General features: G+C 44.2%; 2 protein-coding genes across 2 annotated transcripts in view; one reads left to right on the forward strand and one right to left on the reverse strand.

Moving 5' to 3' along the window:
- nagpa (N-acetylglucosamine-1-phosphodiester alpha-N-acetylglucosaminidase) overlaps positions 1–20,376 on the forward strand; it is a 402,702-nt gene that overhangs the window by 117,290 nt on the left and 265,036 nt on the right. The gene's annotated exons all lie outside the window — the stretch shown is intronic.
- Positions 1–20,376, reverse strand: part of si:dkey-22o22.2 (neural-cadherin) — a 177,895-nt gene that overhangs the window by 42,263 nt on the left and 115,256 nt on the right. The window contains exons 13-17 of the mRNA XM_050046302.1: positions 19,985–20,234; positions 17,527–17,654; positions 17,250–17,436; positions 16,841–16,984; positions 1,601–1,884 (exon numbers count right to left, since the gene is read on the reverse strand). Coding sequence (XP_049902259.1) covers positions 1,601–1,884; positions 16,841–16,984; positions 17,250–17,436; positions 17,527–17,654; positions 19,985–20,234 — 993 coding nt within the window. The remainder of the gene's footprint in view (positions 1–1,600; positions 1,885–16,840; positions 16,985–17,249; positions 17,437–17,526; positions 17,655–19,984; positions 20,235–20,376) is intronic.

Raw genomic sequence — 20,376 nt, forward strand, 5'->3', positions numbered from 1 at the left:
GACGCCAACAAAAGCAAGAAAAAAGTACACTTTTACCCTTTCTTCTCCTCTTTTCTCACTGGAGGGTTTGTTTACAGAAGCCTTTGAAGTTTTCTCCCCCCTCCATCCTCCCTCCTCCCTGCTGCCACCTCCCCCCTTGTTGGCTCTCTGCATTCCCTGACAACGTGATGCAGGTAGACAATATTGAAGATGAGCAGTCGCGGCGCCACAGAGGAGGCTGCCACGCAGGTGAAGTCAAAGAATATTCATTTCAAATTGGATTTTCCCCTCCGTTCACTATCTGCTGAATTGTATTAACACACGGGGCTCACAGCGGCCCGCGTTCAGGGAGGGGCCGGGGAAAACTATTGAGAGGAACCGAGCGTACATCAAATCAATTCCAGCAGGCGAGGGGGAGCAGGCCCGGGTTGAGGACTCGGTGACACATGCCTCTCTGACGGGGATTTCATCCCGGGCCTCACCGACGCACTTCCACCTTTCTAATCTGATTTAGCTTGGTGGCACATGCATATTACCGTGAATTACCAGAGATAGGTGTGACGAAAGGCGGATGAAAGCCGCAGAAGAAGGAGGTCGACTGACTTTCTGAGGCAACTTTTCAGTTCCTGGTTCCTTCCTGTCAGGTTGGTGGATGTTAAATTTGATATTGTGTTAAACAATGTCACACACATGTGATGTGTTAGTATGTGGACACTGGATCTGTGCTGAGGTGTCGCTCCGGGCTGATTCACCTCCACGTTTGAAGCGTGACCAGCACTATTAGATTTGTCTGTATTAAACCTGATACATTTTCACATCTTGATCGTATAAACTGACATTTTCGTGACAGCTCCGTCACGGTGGAAGTGCGTTCAGAAGGTGCTACTTTCTCATGTTTGCATTTTTAACAGATTGATGTGGACTGGACCGACATCTGATCAGTGTTCAGTCAAAAACATTCAACGTGCTCATCTTCTCCTCATCCAATGGTTCGTATCGTATCGTAAAGTTGAGTCCTTAATGTAAAGTTACGCAGTTAACATAAAGTCACGGAGGTTAGGTTTACGGAAAAGAAACATGGACACGACGTACCTTCAAAGGACACAAAGTCCCGAACAACAACCTCCTGGAAAAAGTCCTGTTTTTCCTGACCACCACCCAACCTTCCTCCTAACTGCACCGCTCGGAAACGCTTCCTTCTTTACTCCCGCCAGCACATTGGTCATGTGATCACAACCTTACAAAATACGTGAGTTATACACGAACTTCTGGCTCATGATTATGTCAGATATGCTTGAATTTTTGCACATTTTTAACGATCCATTGATCTTAATGGATGTATTGAATTAATGATAAACGATCCAATATCATCAGTGTAGAGGAAAAACATGGATCCATATCATCATCTTTAGGATACGCCTTTATTTATCAATCGTCTCAAGTTAAACGCAGACCCCTGACTTGAATAGAATCAAAATCGATTCATGGACTTTGTGAAATCAGCAAATATCATGTTGTTGTCCAAACTGACATAATATTGTGTTATAATAAAACTAGTGATTTACACTGCTATCAGGCAGAGAGGCCTTTAAAATGATGTCATACAAACACAATGACTGACCTCCAGCATGAAAACAGGAAGCTGTGTGAGCTCCTCTGTCACGGCGGCGTGGTACTCCGTCTGGCTGAAGACAGGCGCCTCGTCGTTGCGGTTGACCACCTGAACCACCACCAGTGTCTCATTCTCCCACTTCCCATCGGAGGCCACCAGCCGCAGCTCAAAGCGCTGTTCCATCTCGTAGTCGAGCGGCTGAGCCACGAAGATGGTGCCCACCTCGGGCTCCACGTCGAAGGTGCCCATCGTGTTTCCTGAGGTGATCTGGTAGCGCAGCTTGGCGTTGGCACCTGGAGGGAGGAAGTGGAGATCAGGGCAACGTTACCAGCTCGATAATGTTGAAGTTGAAGAGCTGATTGACAGATTTTATTAATCTCAGCTTTGACTATAAACATTTATTTATACTCTCTAGTTGTTTTCATCGACCTTTGGACACTGAGTCTAATTAGGCAAACTGTGCACATCACCTCGTTTCTCAGTGAACCATGATTGGCATCTCTCATTTTTGACATTTTATAACATAAATGATTAATTTAAAAAGAAGACAGATTAAAAAGTTAATTTAAGATGAGTGTTAGCTGCAGCTCTGCTTCTGAATATGTCACCTATTTTATTTTAAGAAATAGAAAACACAGCTCCTTTTTAGCAGTGAGTTCAGCTCAGGCTTTGATCAAACCAAAGCTCACAGAGACAAAGTTTTTAATCCTTCTAATCAAATTAAAACATCACCAAAATTAGAATCGCCACAAGTTGTTCATAGGAATTCTAAATATGTGAGACACAAACTGTGTGTGATGCCACAGACATGACAAACACGGCCGACGTGATGCAACACACACAGAGTGATTCTAATAAACACAACATCCCTTATGATCTCAAGTGTTTCTTACTCAGGCTGCTGTCAGACCTAGAGTCGTCTCCTTTGGTCTGAATCAGGGACTCATGTTGTTCCAAAGTTGTATAATTGCCTAGAGTTGGTTCGTGTTCTCACGGCAGCATTTACAAGAGGACCAGATCAAATGCCTTGTGTGAGAAAGCTGCTCTTGATTGGTCAGAATTTCCATGTGGGAAAAATCCAGGAAGTAAAGCAAACGTTGAAGAAGAGTACACTTGCAAGATAAATGTGACACTTTCTAATGTCACAATGGAGGGACAACTACGCAGGTTGATTTTAGCGCTGCTCATCGTGGACTATATTGCTGTCATTGTTCATTTTAGTCAAACCATACAGTTTGAAAACGAGGCGCGGCTCCAACTAGAAAACAATGTTTTGATGCATTGGATGTGCTGAATGTGCATATTAAGGCAGTACAGGAGGAGGTGCACATTAATAATCCTCCAGGACTGTAACATGCTCATGTTTAACCCAAACAATGTGTCATGTGACTGCAGTTGCTTCACATCCAGGTCGGAACACCTTCTCACCACAAACCAACCGCACCAGAGTTCGTTTGTAACCGGACTGAGACCACCTCTTCAAGAAGGTCTCGGTCCGGTTGTTTTGGTGCACACCTGAGTGTGATTGCTGTGTTCACACCTGCCCAAAGGAACTTGAGTTCAATTGAACCGAACCAAACAGGGCAGGTGTAAAAGCAGCCTGAGAGACCACAACACGTGCAGATGTTGAGAGCTGTCCATCATGTCGACAGTGGAGCTCTCATTGTGAAAAGAAACTTTCTGAGTGATATTGGAGGAGATTTCCATGCAGAAAAACAAGTGTTTGATTGGCAGTAGACACACACACACACACACACACACACACACACACACACACACACACACACACAGAGTGATGACCCGTGTGGACAGCAGCAGTAGATATCAAATATTTGGGAGAAAAACAGGCGTCTCTCTCACAGTGGGGCTCATTAGATGCCTTTCTCTCCTCCAACCCTCCTCTTTCTCTCGCTCTCTCTCTCTCTCTCTCTCTCACACACACACACACACACACACACATACACACACACACACACACACTTGTGGGGTGTTGAAACTTATAAATTCAAATTTCTCTGTTACTCTACACTGTGTCTTTTCCTCGCCTCTCTCCTCGCCATCTTTGATTTCTTTCTTTCCTTTTCTCCTCCTTCACACCAGAAAATGAAACAGCCAAATTAATCTGTGTGTATTTGCAAAACTGCTAACAGCAGGTATTACATTTTTATAGGCTCACATGGAAGATAGCGTCGCCCTGGTTCCCTCGTCAAAAAGCCAGCAGGATTTTTCCTTTGGATTTTGGATTATTGCAGAAAATAAGATCTGTGGCAAACAAACTTTTATGATACTTACATGTTTTGTTCAGGATGATGATCTTCACAAATGAACACTATTTTTGTTGTTTTTAAACACAAATGCAATCGTCAGGCTAGGTTAGGCTATAAAGAAACTACACCATGGTCACATGAGTGAACATCGCCATCACAACGATGCTGTCACGTCATGGATGAGGTTCTGTCGTCTCATTTAGCTTCTTGTTAGCAACCATCTTTTACACAGAAAAGCTTCACAGTGGGGTATTTCCTGACATATTTTCGGTGCTTGACCCATTGTCTTTGAGACGATCGAACAGTTGAACAAATCCGTAGCCCTGACGTGCATTTACATTTTCAAGGAGGTGCATGCTGCAGTGGGTATGGGAGACCGGGGATGGTTGTAACAAAGGGATAGTTGTAACACTCTCAGTTTGGCCAATTAGAAACGAGCTGTGGTGACATCATCAACATAGTCCATGCCCATTTACAATTGGAGCTCACTGGTGAAGCCACATGTCTCTGAGTCCAAATTTGTCTGGTCTAGAGCCAAAAAACTGTTTTTCAGGTGAGAAACCAAACATTTTCATCACAATTGTTTTTGCATAGTGTCCATTGTGTTGTATGTACAATTGTTTCGTTTACATAGGTTCAAGTAGTAGTTTCTCTAGTTTAATTTGATGTGTTTCATTAGTGCTATCTTTGAAGCTAAATGCTAAAAACTGTTAACTCTTTCATGGCTGCTAGGCATGGGGAGGGTTGTAACAGTTCTTAAAAAGTGGGGATTTTGGGCCCACGAAGCCTGCACCCCTTGCACAGCAAGGATATCTACATTTGCCACAACTGCCAATCAGATTAAAATAGGCTATAGGTATTATGCCTTAGTTTGCTCAGATAATAGTTACTGAAAAAAAAAAAAAGTTTTTATTGTTCAACTGTTCAAATGCTGTTCAAACGTCAACCTTTTTTGTATTTATGTTATACATTTCTATTAATTTTAATATTATAATTGTATTCTTACAAGTTTATTGTTCATTCTTTATTATTCATTGAAGTGCTTGAATACATTTAGCCTATTGTGAATCTTTTTTTAAGCACAATAATTTAATTGTTACATCCATCCCCAGCTAGCTACAACTCACCCCAGTACTGGGGTGAGTTGTAACAATATACCTCTTTGTATTTGACATTAATCTCCATAATCTGTGATGGTGTAGTAGAGGTCAAAGTGTGTGTTATTTATAGCAGACAAATATGGGTACCACATATCAAAATTTAAGAGCTCTAACAAAAAAACCCACTGAGTTACACTTGCTCAAACAAAAAGTGTTACAATCATCCCCGGTCTCCCCTACAGTGAAACCATAGACGTATAAATTGAAGTGGATACAGCATCAGGAGCAGGACCCCATCCATTCCTATGAAACTTGCTCAGTGGCACATGAAGCCACAGTCGTTCAACTGATGCATCAGCACTGCTTCACTGGGCCTATAATGACTTCCACCATCCGAGTCGGCTACTTCCTATTTAGCTCTACACTAAATTGAATGGGGATAAATGACTTAATCGTGTGACTCTTCACGACTTTTCAAAAGCTATCAAACCAACTGGATCAAATTCTGATACTGACACGAGTCATGGGAAAAAGTCAAAGCCATCATGGGACGGACTCTGCAGTTTAATTCCATCGTTTGGCCACTATGTGAAATTAGTTTCGAAGCCCGGTGCACTTCCTGGGGGCCTGGGTGAAACTCCTAAAGCTTCAAGGTGAAGTGTAAAACTTTAGCCCCTTTGCTTGTCCCTGTCCTTGTCTCCTAAGCTCTTACTTTGAGTCCTTATCTCCTCCTCCCCCCTGTGTTCCCTTTTCTCTCTTCTTCTTTCCTCTGTGCTTTCTCTCCCTTTCCTGTTTTCCTCTCCTCCTAATAACAGTCCTTTATTATCATTTCCTCTCCTTCTCTCCTCAACAGCTTCTCCTAACCTCTTGGTCGCCCCCTTGCTTTCCTCCTTCCTCTTATCCTTCCTTTTTTTTACCTCCTCTGCAGGCCTATTATTTTTCCTTCTTTCCTTCATTCACCTTCTTACATCTTCCCTCTGAACCTTTATCACCCTCTCTTTTCTTCCTATCCTTTGTCCACTTGTCTCCTTCCTCCCCTTCACCTCCTCTCTGCTCATCTTCCGGCCTTTTTCTTTTCTTTCCTCTTTATTTCTTCTCATCTTCTACTCTCTAGCAATTTTTCTTCTCTCCTGTCTCCTAAACTCCTCTTTCCTTGGACCTTATCTCCTCGCTTCCTCCTTTCCTTCTGACACACATGGACGTAGTAAACACAGGCACACACACACGTATACAGATGCATGTTCAGAGCCCAGAGGCAGGTCTGTCAGGGTCCGGCCTGCTCTCTGTTTACCGGCACCAAGGAGACTTTAGGAGACAAACACCATCTGTGGAGACATGGAGGACCTTCATTACGACACCGGAGAGAGTGTGTGAGTGTGTGTGTGTGTGAGAGAGGAAAAGCTTAAGTGCACCGGTCCGTCACAGCCTCTGAGCACGATCCGTCGTGACACTCGCCGAGCGACTGAGTGTGTGTGTGTGTGTGTGTGTAAATGTGTGTGAGGGGAGTAGCTCCAGCGGTTTTTTGCCTCCGGCAGCCTCCTTAATGATCAGTCTGGCCATATGGTGTTGCCCTCTTAACACACACACACACACACACACACACACACACACGGACACACACTCTGGGGGATAGGGCTGATTTAATTCGAAGCCTAGCAGGAGGCCCCAAAAATTGAGATTAAGGTCAGATCTCTGCTCCTCGTGAGGTGGACCGGAGGGGAAAGTCGTCCCTGAGCGCTGACTGCAGGTCGACACTCTGAAGGACTAAAACTTATCACTGGAGGAAAGTTTGGTTTCGATTTAAGGCCGCATTAGGAAAGATATCACATGTTGTGGCCTCAGATGGCTGCAAGAGATACTGGAGCTTTTTGAAATTCAGCTGGCTGCACTACCCAGAAATCCTGTGTGGCGATGTCATGAAAGCAGAGTGTGAGTCATTACAACAAAGTGACGAGGAAACATGGAGCTCAGCAGGTTTCAGGCGGCACATTTCGGGACAAATACCATTTATTAATTTGTAAAATTTGCCCTAAAATGCCTCATTTTCTGAATTAAAGTAAGATGTTTTTATAAAAGGTGAAATCTGTTTTTTTTCTTCTGCTGTGCAGCTGCAGTGTAAATCCTTGTTGTTATGTTGTGACACGGCTGACACAGAGTCTAACTGAACTATTTATGCTAAACATTTATGTCTTTCCAAATTATTCACATCAACATTTAAATCATAATTATGACTGTTTTTGAACCCTCTGATACATCTGACTGAATAAAACACTCATGTCTCACATCATCTAAAGTCTGGAAGTCAACGTAATTAAATATTAATAAATGGATATAGAGCCAGTTCGTCAATGCACAATAATTTGAACTCTCAAGCTGAAAACACAACCGTCACTGCTGCCATGCTATGCATGCTGTGACGCGTGTCAAGTGCCGCACCTTGCACACATTGGACGCCTTGTGCTGCAGCTCGACAACAGACGACCACACAAAGTTATTACACTCTTACTGACAGATCTGTACTTCCTCCCCTCTGCATTAGCTTAAAATCATGTGTGGACAGCCCCTAAATAAACTTGACTTCTCACCTGAAGAGCTGATCTCCAGAGCTGTGACTCACCAGGAAGTATCTTTTTTGCCGTTGACTTTATGACAACGGGATTGTGGGTCGTTTAGCTATATTTCTCGACCTCAACAACTAGTCTCTCATCATCGATTCTTCGTCACACACGAGACACAGCAACAGCTACAGAGTTCTCTTTATACATACGTGGTGAGGAGAGGAGTCGAGCTGCTATAGGAGCATCTAGCTGCCTGTATGGATGGATGGATAAATGGATAAATGATAGATGGATGGATGGATGGATGGATGGATAGATGGATAGATGGATAGATGGATAGATGGATAGATAGATGGATGGATGGATGGATGGATGGATAGATGGATGGATGGATGGATGGATGGATGGATGGATAGATGATAGATGGATGGATGGATGGATGGATGGATGATGGATGGATGGATAGATGATAGATGGCTGGATAGATGATAGATGGATGGATAGATGGATGGATAGATGATAGATGGCTGGATAGATGGATGGATGGATGGATGGATAGATGATAGATGGCTGGATAGATGGACAGATGGATGGATAGATGATAGATGGATGGATAGATGGATAGATGGATGGATAGATGGATGGATGGATGGATAGATGATAGATGGCTGGATAGATGATAGATGGAGGGATAGATGGATAGATGATAGATGGATGGATAGATGATAGATGGATGGATAGATGATGGATGGATGGATAGATGATAGATGGATGGATAGATTGATAGATAGATGGATGGATAGATGGAGATATGGATGGATGGATGATAGATAGATGGAGAGATGGATAGATGGATGGATGGATGGATGGATGGATAAATGGATGGATAAATGGATGGATGGATGGATGGATGGATGGATAGATTGATAGATGGATGGATGGATGGATAGATAGATAGATGGATGGATAGATTGATAGATAGATGGATGGATGGATGGATAGATGGATGGATGATGGATAGATGGATGGATAGATTGATAGATAGATGGATGGATGGATGGATAGATGGATGGATGATGGCTAGATGGATGGATAGATAGATGGATGGATGGATGGATGGATGGATAGATGGATGGATAGATTGATAGATAGATGGATGGATGGATGGATAGATGGATGGATGGATAGATGGATGGATGATGGATAGATGGACAGATGGATGGATAGATGATAGATGGATGGATAGATGGATGGATGGATAGATGATAGATGGATGGATAGATGGATGGATGATGGATAGATGGATGGATGGATAGATTGATAGATAGATGGATGGATGGATGGATAGATGGATGGATAGATGGATGGATGATGGATAGATGGATGGATAGATGGATGGATGGATGGATAGATGATAGATGGATAGATGGATGGATAGATGGATGGATAGATAGATTGATAGATGGATAGATGGATAGATGGATGGATAGATGGACAGATGGATGGATAGATGATAGATGGATAGATGGATGGATAGATGGATGGATAGATAGATTGATAGATGGATGGATAGATGGATGGATAGATGGACAGATGGATGGATAGATGATAGATGGATAGATGGATGGATAGATGGATGGATAGATAGATTGATAGATGGATGGATAGATGGATGGATGGATAGATAGATAGATAGATAGATAGATAGATAGATAGATAGATAGATAGATATGGACTTGTATAGACTGTTTAATTGTATTTCATTATATTCTACTATAATTTAAACATTTGATTACAGTATGTTCTACGTGTGTGTAGCATAAAGAGGCCACAATCTGTATTTCATCTGGCAATCTTGAGTCGTAAAATGAGAAATAAAATGAACCTAACTTTTTTGTTTTGGTAGTTTACAGCGTTCACACACACTCACCCTCATTATCACTCCACTTCACTGCAGCAGCATGTGTGTGTGTGTGTGTGTGTGTGTGTGTGTGTGTGTGTGTGTGCGCACTCACTAAACCCCGGGGCGACACTAAACTGAAACACCAAACTCAGCGGAATTATAAAAACGCCTCTTGATCTCATTACCAGACGCACTTAGTTCGGCAAATTTTCCACTCGGAGGACCAAACGGGATCCAGAAAACACGGCGGGTGACAAAAGCTGCTGCGCCTAATCAGCTTTAGGATGGGGAAATTTAAACCCACCCCTCACACACACTCACACACACACACACACACACACACACACACACACACACACACACAAAACCACCATACCTGCGTTTATTCCAACAAACACCAAAACAAGATGGAGAAAATGCAGGAATGTGTGTGTGCTTCTCTGCTGTAATTGTGTTTGTCTGACCTCCAGTTTATATCTGAACAGAAGGTCACTGATGCTTCAACACCTGTCAGCTTCAACTGTGGTCATAATGTACTCTACACACACACACACACACACACACACACACACACACACACACACACACTCACAGCTGCAGCCGAGGTGACGGTGCTGCAGTCGGAGGATAAAACCTTCAGTCGAGTTTACAGCTCATCAAACCTCAGATTGGAGCTTTAACTCATTTCAGGAGTTTCTTTCACCTTCAGTCACCTTCAAACACACACACACACACACACACACACACTGTACACACTGTATATAAACACGGGGGCATCAGCAGGTCTATAGATGCAGGTGCAGTTTGCCTCTCTGGTAAGTCAGCTTCAAATTTGCACAGCTAATAAGACCAACACACTTCGCTTTCTCCTGTGCATGTGCCGTAAAATAACACACAGAGCATGGATAATGTGCACACTAGCACATGTTTCACACCAACAACAAAATGATTTGGTGACAAATCAAAAACAAATTTGTCTCTTTACAAGTGTTTTATTTTAAAGACAGCCTCTCGCTGACAGAGTGAAACCCTCGACCATCAGAGCAGATCTGAAACTTTGGCTAAATTTGTGCAGCCTCATTCCCAGAAGAAAATGTTGAGCTACAACATTTCCGAACCACTTTAATCACAGCGTGTTGAAATACAAAGACCCAGATACTCCAAAACAGACTTCAGAGAACTAGCGGCGATGTAAGCTGATGGTTGGGTTCCCTTATGTCACATATGTCTTAGCCAAAAAGTTGCACATGAACAGGCCACAAGCATTTCAGCCGATGGCCAACCAACACATACGTTCTGCGCCTGTGTGACACTCCACACCAGCAGATGGCAGTTGTCTGTATTTGTCATTTAAAAAAGGGACACAGGAAGACCGTCACAATGCTAGTTAGCAAGTTTGCACATTAACAATCCAATGTTGAAAGAACTGAGCATATTTACAGTGGGCCAGCGAACAACAACTCAAACCATCAGGAAATGTTTCTGCTAAAGTGCTCAGTGGCTAAAGAAAAATACTCTGACCTTCTGCCAGTGTTAATTTCATTGATGAAAACTATGACAAAAAATATTCGTCAATGACCTTTTTTTCCATGATGAAAATGAGACGATGACGAGCTAAAAATAGATCTTGATAATAAAAAATAAAACAAAATCTATGTTTCATTTGATGAGGAGGCGAGACGTGACGAGAATGTTAGTGGTGGACTACTGAAAGCCAAAACCAGCCGTGCTTCTACATATCATCAAATGCTGCATGAGGGACAGGCTGGTTAACTCCACCAAATAGTCTGTGCCAGGATGTTTCGCTAGCTGCTAAATGGTAGCAGAGCAAGCAGCCACTGGCCACCGGACTTCACAGCTGATCCCCGCAGGACTCTATTCCGTCTGGACTTGAGAAGGTTCTCTTCTCGTGCACTAAGCTGAACCGCCAATTAGAGTGATTTCATTCAGCGATGGGTGCAGGACACACCACACCGACTAAGGCGACAGACGCCCATTGACAGCCCAACATTGACCAACGGCTGACCCTCAACTTGGTGTGTCAGGCGTTACGGTTTCACTGTAAAGTCTGAACTTATCTGCCACATAATAACGTACAAATATAACATATTTGTGGTTTGCAGAAATGTACAATGTCACTATTTTTCCTGGTAGGGATGCACGATAATATCAGCACGTCATTGGCATTAGCCGATATTGGCTTTAAAACAAAATATCAGAATTGGCCAACATGCGTTTTCTTAATGTGCACAATGAATGAATATTACATACATTGAAAACTGTTGTATTTCATGTCTCCATCTGCTGGTGGGCCGTCACGATAAGAGTATGTATGTGTAATATGATGTTAATTCCACTACAGAAGAGACTTGATCACTAAAATTAGGTGGGGAAAAAAGCTGATTTATCGGTACCGTATCAGTTACTGGTCAAATGAGTTGTTACATATCGGCATATCAGGTATCGGCAAAAGATCCAGTATCGTACATTCCTATTTTCTTATGATTAGGTTGGTTTGTGAGCAGTAAATGCAGCTGCTCTTTGCTGTTGTTTGTTAAAATGTGTGTCCATTTGAAGCAGGACATGCAACTAAATGCACCAAATGACATTTAATACTTGCGAGAGGTGTCTGAAAGAAGCACAAGAAAAGTGATGTTGCTCCAGGTTCCAAAGGGTTAAAACAATACAAGAACAATTAGAAGAACATGGTGGTGGTTATGTTTGTCTGCTAAAGAAAGTATAATTAAAAAGAATCTGTGTAATTCAGACCTCTTCAGGCGTCTAAAACAAGATGGACTGCTGTAATGTACAAAACAACATGTGACATATTATTGCCTCGTCTCAGACCAGTCAGAGCAGCGCAGGTTGTTTCATTAGAGGCTTTATGTGCAGAGAAGAAGATGAATTTCTTGTGCATAAATGATAAAGATTGAAAAACATGCTTAATGCTCCAGATCTCTGTGTGTTCCTCTCACAGTGCTGACTCAGCAGGGATCAGCTCTTATGTTTCAGTTAATCTCCCACCTACCTGCCTGTTAGGTCTGAGCTAAGATGACTGGTTCTCTCCCCCCCCCCTCCCGGTGGTTTGGGGTCGAGGGGTGTTTGTTAATTACCACGGGGAGTCCCTGACGAGACACAAACTGGGGATAAAGCTTCTACGTTTGGGAGGGGATCATCAGCAGTTTGCTATCTTAGCGTTTCTTAATCCCGTGTTCAGCGTCTTCCTGAGCCGCGCAGGAATCAGTCTGAAGGGAATAAACACTAAATCTAGACACTTCCAACAACAACGGCACACTAGACAAACAAAAAATAAAAACAGCAACAGATTGAGGCAGAACTGTTCGTACAATAAAAATATAAAGCAGAGCAGGCACTCTCTCATTAGTCCTCTCTGTATGTTTATGAAGCAGAATCATAAAGCCTGAGATAAGTGTGAATGTTTGCCCAACACATGGACGTGTCTTCTCACAGGTGACAGATGAAGTGAATAACACTGATCATCATGTTACAGTGCAGTGTTCTGCTGGGAAACCTTTGGTCCTCCTGACATTCATGTGACAGGCTCCACCCACTCAAACATAGCTGCAGACCAAGTACCTTCCTCAATCCCTGATGGCAGTGCCCCCCCAACAGGACAATGCACCATGCCACACCACAAAAGTGTCTCTAGGAATGACCAGAGGAATGGGACAAAGAGCTCAAGGTGTCAACCTGGCATCCAAATTCCCCAGATCCCAATCTGATTAAGCATCTGGGGGACATGCTGGTACTGCAGAGTTACCCTTGATCCACAATATGTCCTCCTTGGATTGGACTTGGCTCTGACCTGTCGAGGCATGGACACAGGACAGCTGTGGGGTTTGTCAATGGGGCATTGGCGGCAGATCCTTTGACTCCTGTGGGTTGTGAGGTATGGTACTGGCGCATCCCACAGATGCTGGATCAGATTGGAATCTGGCTAATTTGGAGGCCAAGCTGACGCCTTGAGCTCTTTGTCACGTTCCACAGCACATTCCTGAGCAGTTTTTGCAATGTGGCCGTGGACCTACAGGGGGGCCAGGGCCATCTGGGACGCTGTGTCAACTTCAGCCTGTCACATGCATTGTCTGTTTTCAAAATACACTTCCGTTTTCACAGAAAAGTACAGTTTGCATACAGTCTCTTTCAAAATAAAAGCACTACGTCAGTACAACACTGCAAATTGACTTTTTTTGGCTTTAACAAGAAATGCACGTTTTACCAACACACGTGGTTGGGTTTAGGAAAAAAGAACAGGGTTTGACTTCACAATCCTACGCAAAGCGAACACTGCCATCCTGGGTGAACGTCGGTTGTTGTTGGACCCATTCACCACCCTTGCCAACCGCCCCACTCAGACTTTTGCCGCCTTAACTTTTGTTCTTGTCCCAACATGTTTTCCCCTTATGCCGTTAAACTATAACAGTGACCAGCTGTGTATCATGCCAAGGTGAAAGGACGGCTTTTTTTGTTGGTGTCTGACACTGGAATTTGCTGACCAAGCTGTGGATTTCGACGACTTCAGAGTGAGACTAGGTTGAAATGCGAGTTGAGTTGAGTAGAGTCGGACTGAACCATTCAGTAGAAATGCAGCATTTGTGTGCAGCCATGTGGACGGTCAAATTATCCTCACACTCTGTCTGAACACACAGTAAAAGTATGACTGAATCAGGAAGTTGTAGTTGCAGGTAAAACTGAGTGAGTGCACCTGACATGTTGACACCATATAGCACAGGAAAACTGTGTTAACACTATTAGTTTAAGTGAGTCTGTAAACTGTGATGAACTTTCACCTCCGTTTCCAACCTGTGTGGCTGCTCAGACTTTTTTCAGACGGACGGGGCCGACACAAACAGAAACAAACTCTGTGACTCTTGGGCTCTGGCCGACATTGAGTCTGCTTTATTTCAATTTTTTGAGTCTCCCATCTTGTTAGTGAAGGCTTCAGTAAGTTTGGTCCGCTCTGAAGTGTTTCTGCTTTCTATTTTTAACACATACAGTAAATGGCTTGATTCTAAAATCTGATCAAACTACGAAGGGAAGTTTGAAACGCGAGGAGCGGCGGGAAGTTTGGGGACCTCCTGAGGGAATCAGAACGAGTCTGCAACACAAACACCGAGCCGAGTGTGAGCGTGGAGAACAGAACAAGTAAAGGTTAAAGATTAAAAAAAGAAAATAAATAATCAGACGTCACTCTCCTTCCCTTCACTCAGACTAAAGAAAACCCCCGAGGCTTCGAGCCGACGCCAGCAGCCGCCGTCATTAAGAGACAGAGAGAGACAGAGAGAGAAAGAGAGAAGCGCTTGTTTTGTTGTTTTCAGATTTTTTGCCTCCTGCTGCTTATTGGTTGGAGCGGAGGAGGAAGAGGAATGAGGGACAAACACAAACAAAGAGACAAACATCAAAACTGTCGACCTCAAGGGAGCAACAGCACTCACTAACGAGCTGTGACAGCAAGAGAAGAAGAGAGGAGGAGATAGGAGAGGAGGGGGGAGGAGAGAGGGGATAGGAGAGGAAGCAGGAGGAGAGAGAAAAGGAGAGGAGGATAGAGAAGAGGGGAGGGACGAGAGGAAAAGAGAGGATGTAAGGAGAAAGAGGAGAGAAAATCTGAACTGAGAAGAAACAAAGAAAACAGAAGAGAGCAAAAAATATGAGGAAAAAACACCATAAGAGAAAAGGTAAAAAGAAGAACAGAAGAGAGGAAAAAAGAGAACAAGATAAAATCCAGAGAGAAATGAAGAGAAACAAATACAATAGAAGAAAAGAGAAGAAAGGAAAGAATAGGAAAGGCAAAGTCTAGAGAAAAGGAGGAACAAGAAAAGGTAACGAGAATGAACAGAGAGCCAAAAGAGAGGAGAAAAGGAAATGAAGAGAACAGAGTAGGAATGAAGAGATGGGGAGACAAGAACAGAAAGAATATCAGGAGAGGAGAAGGTGACAGAAGAGAACAAGATAAGGGTGAAGAGGAGAAAAGTGGAGAAAAGAAACGAGGAAACGAGGAACACAGATGAGCAGGAAAGAGGAGAGGAGTCAAGAAGAGCTGGTAAATAAAGAAAACAGAAGAACAGAACAGAGGAGAGGACGACAGAAGAGTAATCCCAAATAATCAGACACATCTCGGCCCTCAGTGATTCATCAAACGTTCTTATCCGACCAATCATAGTGAAGGAATGATGACTAAATGTAAATGATAAATGTGGCCCCTGAAATCATCCTTTAAATATCCTGCCATGATATATTCTGAGTTCAGAGGCCTCGCCCCCAGAGTTCATGACATGAAGAGGCAAAAAGACCTTCTCTGAGCTGGAAATGGAAACACTGACGTCCCAGGACCAATTTAACCACCTGGTTCTATTTGGCAGCCTGAAAGTGGCTTCAAAGGAAATCGAAATCACTGCTGCGGTCAACAGCGTTGGAGCAGACAATCAAACTCCAGCTGAGGTTTTAATTTACACATTCATGATATGTACCAACCTATAGCCAACATACACTCAGTGGCTACTTTCTAAAGTACACCTCTTCAACTGCCGTTAATGCAAATAGCTAATCAGCCAGTCACGTGGCAGCAACTCAATGTATTAAGTCATGTAGACATGGTGAAGACGAGCTGCTGAAGTTCAAACGGAGCATCAGAATGATGAAGAAAGGTGATTGAAGTGACTTTGAACGTGGCATGGTTGTTGGTGCCAGACGGGCTGGTCTGAGTATTTACTGGGATTTTCAGCACAACCATCTCTAGGGTTTACAGAGGATGGTCCCAAAAAGAGAAAATATCCAGTGAGCCAAAATGCCTTGTTGATGCCAGAGGTCAGAGGAGAATGGCCAGACTGGTTCAAGATGATAGAAAGGCAACAGGAAGTCAAATAAGCACTGGTTCCAACCAAGGTGTGCAGAAGACCATCTCTGAAGCAACAACACCTTGTCCAACCTTGAAGCAGATGGGCTACAGCAGCAGAAGACCACACCAGGTGCCACTCCTGTCAGCTAACAACAGGAAACTGAGGCTACAATTCACACGGGTTTTCTCACCAAAACTGGACAATAGAAGATTGGAAAAACCACATTCAGATGGAAGCATGGATCCATCCTGCCTTGTATCAACGCTTCAGGCTGCTGCTGGTGGTGTAATGGTGTGGGGGAGATTTTCTTAGAGTGATGTCATCATGTCAATATGGACCAAAATCTCTGAGGAATGTTTCCAGCACCTTGTTGAATCTATGACACCAGAATTAAAAAGGGGGTCCAACCTGGTACTAGCTAGGTACAGGGTTGTTACAATATTCATATCTAACACATCTCGTAACACGCCTCACACTCAACAAGAAAGTTTGAGTTCTCTCCAACAACATCTTCAGCTGCATCCCTCAGACAGACAGACAGACAGAAAACCCACTGTGACTCACCCTCGTCCTCGTCGTTGGCGGTGACGGTGATGAGGACGAAGCCGACCTCCTTGTCTTCCTCCACGCTCACCTCATACACTGGCCGGGCAAACGCCGGGGCGTTGTCGTTGACATCGGTGATAAAGATCCTGACGTACGCCGTGTCTGAGAGACAGAAAATACATTTACAAACACCTGAATCAGCTTCTGTGGTCTGCAGAATATTTTCTACTTACAGCAGCATCATCATTTGGCGTCAGCGTGATTTTGAGGTATGAAATGAGGTTTTTGCCAAATCGCATTCCTTATTTTATCCTTTCCCCTTATTTTTGAGCGACCCTTTTCACCCCAGAATAGATGTACAAAGGCTAATGGTTGAAATCTTCTATGAAATGGGACAACCTTTCTTGCGCGTGTGTGTGTGTGTTACCTGTGTTAGGTTGTCCCTGCTGGCCTGGTCTGGCCGATTCGGAGCCATCCTGTGACTGGACCTCGATCAGGTAGGAGGCTTTCTGCTCGCGGTCGAAGGAGGCTCGAGTGACGATGGTGCCGCTGCGCGAGTCGATGTCAAAGAACTGAGAGTCCCCACTCTCGTCCTTCAGGATCACGTAGTGGATCTGAAGAAGGAGAAGAAGAAAGAAACTTCAGTAGAAGAAGAAGAAGAAGAAGAAGAAGAGAAATGATGCATGTGTTCAGATGTTCCTCACCCTCCCGTGCAGACCAGAGTCCAGGTCTGTGGCCGACACCTGAGCCACTGACGTGCCGATCTCGGCTCCCTCTGGGACCGTGGCCTCGTAGGTGGACGACAGGAAGAAAGGAACGTTGTCGTTCACGTCTGAGGAAGGAAAGAAAAGGAAGAAACATTTCTTTCTAAATTTATCTTTTGTTGTTGTTTTGTTGTTGCAGGATCTGGCAGGAGAACACAAACAGTCTGTCACGTCCATGAAAGCTGATTAAATTGGATTAAAAGCTGACAGAGAGAAGGCGAGAAAGACAGAAACAAAGAAAGAAAGAGAAGCAGAGCAGATAGAAGGCAGAGAGAAGCAAAGAAAGACAGAGGAAAGTTTGTGTTTTTTGCAACGTTTACACCAGTTAAGAAGATTAAAAAGTGAAGTGAAATAAAGAAAGAAGAAACAGACAAAAGGAGAGAAGGAGAAACAGTCAGCGAGCTGAAGTCCATCAGAAAGTGAAGTTGGACTGCGTCTCCCCTCGCTAATGAAAACCGACTTATTAGTGAGGAATTATCCTCCAAACACCATGAAGAGTCCACAAAGCAGCTTGTCAGCTCACTTTCAAGCTCCGCTAAGCCAATTACAGCGTCCGATGTGGGTTTGTTCAAAGCCAATCAAAGTCAGGAAGTGTTTTCTCCTCTTCCCTTCTCTCTGCCCGCCTACAGGTGCTGACTGGGAAATGAGTCACTGTTAAAATGAGGCGGCGTGGCGCTCACGGCACCAGCCGCTGCTGTTTACCGCCAGAGTCGACACAGGGAAGTGAACTACACTTCATTATTTCTCCCCATCATTCTCTTTGTCATCTTCCAGCAGTGTCGCTCATTACAGAGTTTCGGCCGTTCCCTGATCGCTCCTTTTCCTCTGCTCGTCACATCTGAACAATGACTCATTTACAAGAGTAAATGAGCTTCTAATCTTAAAACGAGTCACAGAAATAATTACAGGGGCTGCTTTCAAATTAGAAGTGCTGTTAAAATTTGAAGAGACTAATTCTGTTGCTGTAGCAGCATGTGTGTTTCGACTGTGTCTTTCCTCTGAGATAAGAGTTAAATATTCAGACACTTTGATCCGTTACTTGTTTACATGTTGGCTTGTTCATAAATCAATCAATAATTTATTTGTCACATGGAATTATACAATCAGCTCCTTTAACTTGTGCACAGTAATTAAGTCCTTTTTTATGTGTGTGTCTATTTACATCGTTGGCTTTATAAATAATTATAATAAGAGGTCGGGGAGGTAGTCAAAAAGTTCCCTAACGGCAAGGCGCCGGGTGTCGATGAGATTCACCCTGCTGTTGTGCTGTCAAGTGTTCAAGTATCNCTTTTTTATGTGTGTGTCTATTTACATCGTTGGCTTTATAATTGTCCATGTTTATGGATCCATGGTTTCTGGTTGTGGGATGATTTAACTGTCCACACATCCCGACCCTGGCAGAGGTCGGGGAGGTAGTCAAAAAGTTCCCTAACGGCAAGGCGCCGGGTGTGGATGAGATTCACCCTGCTGTTGTGCTGTCAAGTGTTCAAGTATCTCAAGGTCTTGTTCACAAGTGAGGGTAGAATGGATTGGTGACTTGGTGTGGCATCTGCAGTGGTGTGGGTTCGTCGTGGTGAAGAGGGAGCTGAGCCAGAAGGTGAAGCTTTCAATATACTGGTCCATCTCCGTCCCAACCCTCACCTGTGGTCATGAGCTCTGGGTAGTGACCAAAAGAATGAGGTCGCAGATACAAGCAGCTGAATTGAGTTTCCTCTGTAGGGTGTCTGGGTTCAGCCTTAGAGATAGGGGGAGGAGCTCAGACATCCAGAGGGAGCTTGGAGTAGAGCAGCAGCGAGTGGAAAGGCATCAGCTGAGGTGGTTTGGGCATCTGATCAGGATCGTCCTGGGCGCCTCCTGTTAGAGGTGTTCAAGGAGGGCCAAGTCCGAGCCTGGGGCAGACCAAGAACACGCTGGAGGGATTATATATCTCATCTGGAACACCTCAGGGTCCCCCAGGAGGAGCTGGAAAGTGTTGCTAGGGAGAAGGACATCTGGGGTGCTTTGCTTGGCCTGCTGGATGGATGGACATCCCAACCTCAGCAAGACGGACTCCTCATGAACACATGCAGCACCGCTCTGCAGCTGCTGACACAGTCTATGCAATGTCTACATATACATCCATGGGTCAGACAACAACAACAACAACAACAACAACAAAAAGACAGTTGTGTTGGCCCGCAAGTTCCCACAATGCCAGATGGCCTGTGTCACTTTCTGGTTTAAAGAATTTACCTTTCACACAACCGCAGCAATAAATCTGTCACCAAACAAAAAATGTTACTGGCAGCAATTTGTTGTTGACATTTATGATCTGAGTAAAGCACTGAACGGATATCTGCGTGTTTACCCTCAAATAACCCTTACGAGCTCACACACACACACTCCCTCTCCGCCTTACCTGTCACGTTAACATAGACGGTGGTGAACGACGCAAGCGGCACGGCGGCCACGTTCTGGACCCGCACCCTGAGCGTGAAGAACCGTGTGGTCTCGTAGTCCAGATTCTCAGCCACCAGGATGGACGCCGAGCTGTCCGCCCGGTTCGGCTTGATGTAGAAACGCACTGGCATGTTGGTCTCCGGCACCTGACCCTCCTCCAGGTTGTAGGTCACCCGGGGGTCACCGAGTGGGGACGTCGCCTTGATGGTCTGAGGGGAGAAAGAGGGAGTGTAGAGGTCAGATACACATGATGTGTTATTGTGTGTTCACGCTGTCTCTCAGAGCAAATCTACAGGAAGTGACACGGAGGAAATATCAATGTCAGGCACACCTGAGGAGAGCAGGGTGGGC

Source organism: Epinephelus moara, chromosome 6 (genome assembly GCF_006386435.1).
Source record: "Epinephelus moara isolate mb chromosome 6, YSFRI_EMoa_1.0, whole genome shotgun sequence".
NCBI classification, from domain to species: domain Eukaryota; kingdom Metazoa; phylum Chordata; class Actinopteri; order Perciformes; family Serranidae; genus Epinephelus; species Epinephelus moara.